The following is a 1,841-nucleotide window of genomic DNA, read 5'->3' on the forward strand; positions in this document are numbered from 1 at the left end:
TACGCACTTAAAGGGTAACCAAACACTAAATCAACTTGTTTTGGCTGTTGACTTGTTTAATTTATGATTATAGTCAAAAACCTTCTGTGTGATGCCCCCTACAGGTTGACACGATGTATTGCAGTTGAATTTTGTGATTGGTCAACTGGTGTAAGTCTCAAGAGTGTGATGTCATCGTGCTCTTAAGCTTTAGTAAAAAAGCCCCGCCCATCTTTGATTCTGTTATGGTCGGTTGTTAGCTTTAGCATGGCTCGTAGCTGTATTACCTTCAGCTGTCAAAAATCTACTGGCTTACACAACTTTCAAGAAGACTTGGAAGTTAGAAAACAGAGGCTGAGTGCAGTTGGCATTGAATCCAGCAAACTCCATCCTGGTGATGGATTTAATTAAGATTTCACTCCAGATTGTTTAGTACGTTAGCGATGATGCTAGCAGCATTTTACCACTCTCACTCCACGCTGGCGGGCATTGCAAAAGCAGCGTCTTAAGCATTGATATACATTACTTCATTGGCCCTTGCCGATTTGCTGCAATAGACAGAGACGTGCACACACAGGCACCACTGGTATGCATCGTCGAGTCAACAGAACCCAGCCGTTTCAATGCAAGACATGCAGGTATCAAGCACAAAAATCGGGCTAGCTCACTGATTTATAAGCGGTTTTTACAAAACATGACGAGTTAAAGCTTAGAAAATGATGTCGTGGTATATTTACATTTTTTATTGGAACTAACTTTCTGGTTCTTTTATTTTGGAAGTTGTGTGGCCCTTTTGGGTTCCTGTAGAGATAGGAAAGGCGTGGCAAGTTCAGCTAGGGCACTTGGTAAAATAAAGGCTGGAAAAAAAAAATAAAGAGTCTGTGAGCAGAACCATCGCATGGCGGAGTCCTTGTCCTTGGTTATTTTTTTTGGCCATGTGGTGGTCTTTGTTTGGTCACTCTTTAAAAAAATAACCGAACAGGGAAATTGAAGCCCAACTCCATCCTCAGCCCAGGTTTGAAAAATGCAAAAAAGGGGGCGGGGCCAGTGGAGCCAGACTGAGTAGGGGAGTAAAAGTTACAGAATCAGAATACTGGAGCTGCAGAACTGGACGACATGAAACTTCTGGGACTTGCACCAGTTGACCAATCACAAAATTTAACTGTAATACCCGTTTCAACCTGTAGGGGGCAGCACACAGACGGTTTTAGACTTTCAGGAAAACGAGCTTAATTTATCCAACATTAAAATAATTAAAATAAAAATCAATTCATTTAGGGAAATATAAGTCTTCACTTCTGATCTTTGGCTTCTTCTTCTGTAAAGGTAATTCATAACATTCACAACATCCCGACAGATGGACAACCTCCATGTCTTTCATTTGTTTTTATAGCCAATTTTTAAAAATTATTGTTAAATTATTCAGTGTGTATTTCCACAAAATTCGCTGCTTCTACGCTCCGGCTCCATCCAGGAACTGTACCTGCTGTGTGGACCTTCTCAGGCGATCGTTGGTCATCTCCACGTTGAGGTGCTCCTCTTCCAGCTCCTCCTCCAGCTGAACGATGCGAGCCTCCAGCCTCCTCTTCTCATCGGTCAGCAGAGAGCTGCCAGCAGGAGGACGAAGAAGCATCAGAAACGGGCCACGCTTTTCATTAACCATAAATTCTGTCCGTACTTCTTGGTGATGCTGCCGTTGACTTCGTCCTGCAGCTCGTCTCTCTCCCGCTGAAGTTGCTTCTTGAGTCGGTCTGCGGTTGCCAGATCCTGGAAAACAGATTTTATTCACTCTTAAATTTGATTCTTTGGCAGTGAACATTTACAGCTTCTCCCCTCTAACCAGAAGTGTGTCGTCTTTAGAG

The 1,841-nt window shown here is 42.9% G+C and overlaps 2 protein-coding genes across 4 annotated transcripts in view; one reads left to right on the forward strand and one right to left on the reverse strand.

Annotated features, from left to right (window-relative positions):
• Positions 1-1,841, forward strand: part of LOC112157183 (B-cell receptor CD22) — an 821,740-nt gene that overhangs the window by 61,373 nt on the left and 758,526 nt on the right. The window lies entirely within an intron of this gene.
• Positions 1-1,841, reverse strand: part of LOC112157176 (myosin-9) — a gene marked incomplete in the record, with an annotated part of 28,377 nt that overhangs the window by 3,470 nt on the left and 23,066 nt on the right. The window contains 2 exon segments of the mRNA XM_036214118.1: positions 1,463-1,586; positions 1,658-1,746. Of these exon segments, the coding sequence (XP_036070011.1) occupies positions 1,463-1,586; positions 1,658-1,746 (213 nt within the window).

This window comes from Oryzias melastigma, linkage group LG1 (genome assembly GCF_002922805.2).
Source record: "Oryzias melastigma strain HK-1 linkage group LG1, ASM292280v2, whole genome shotgun sequence".
NCBI lineage: Eukaryota > Metazoa > Chordata > Actinopteri > Beloniformes > Adrianichthyidae > Oryzias > Oryzias melastigma.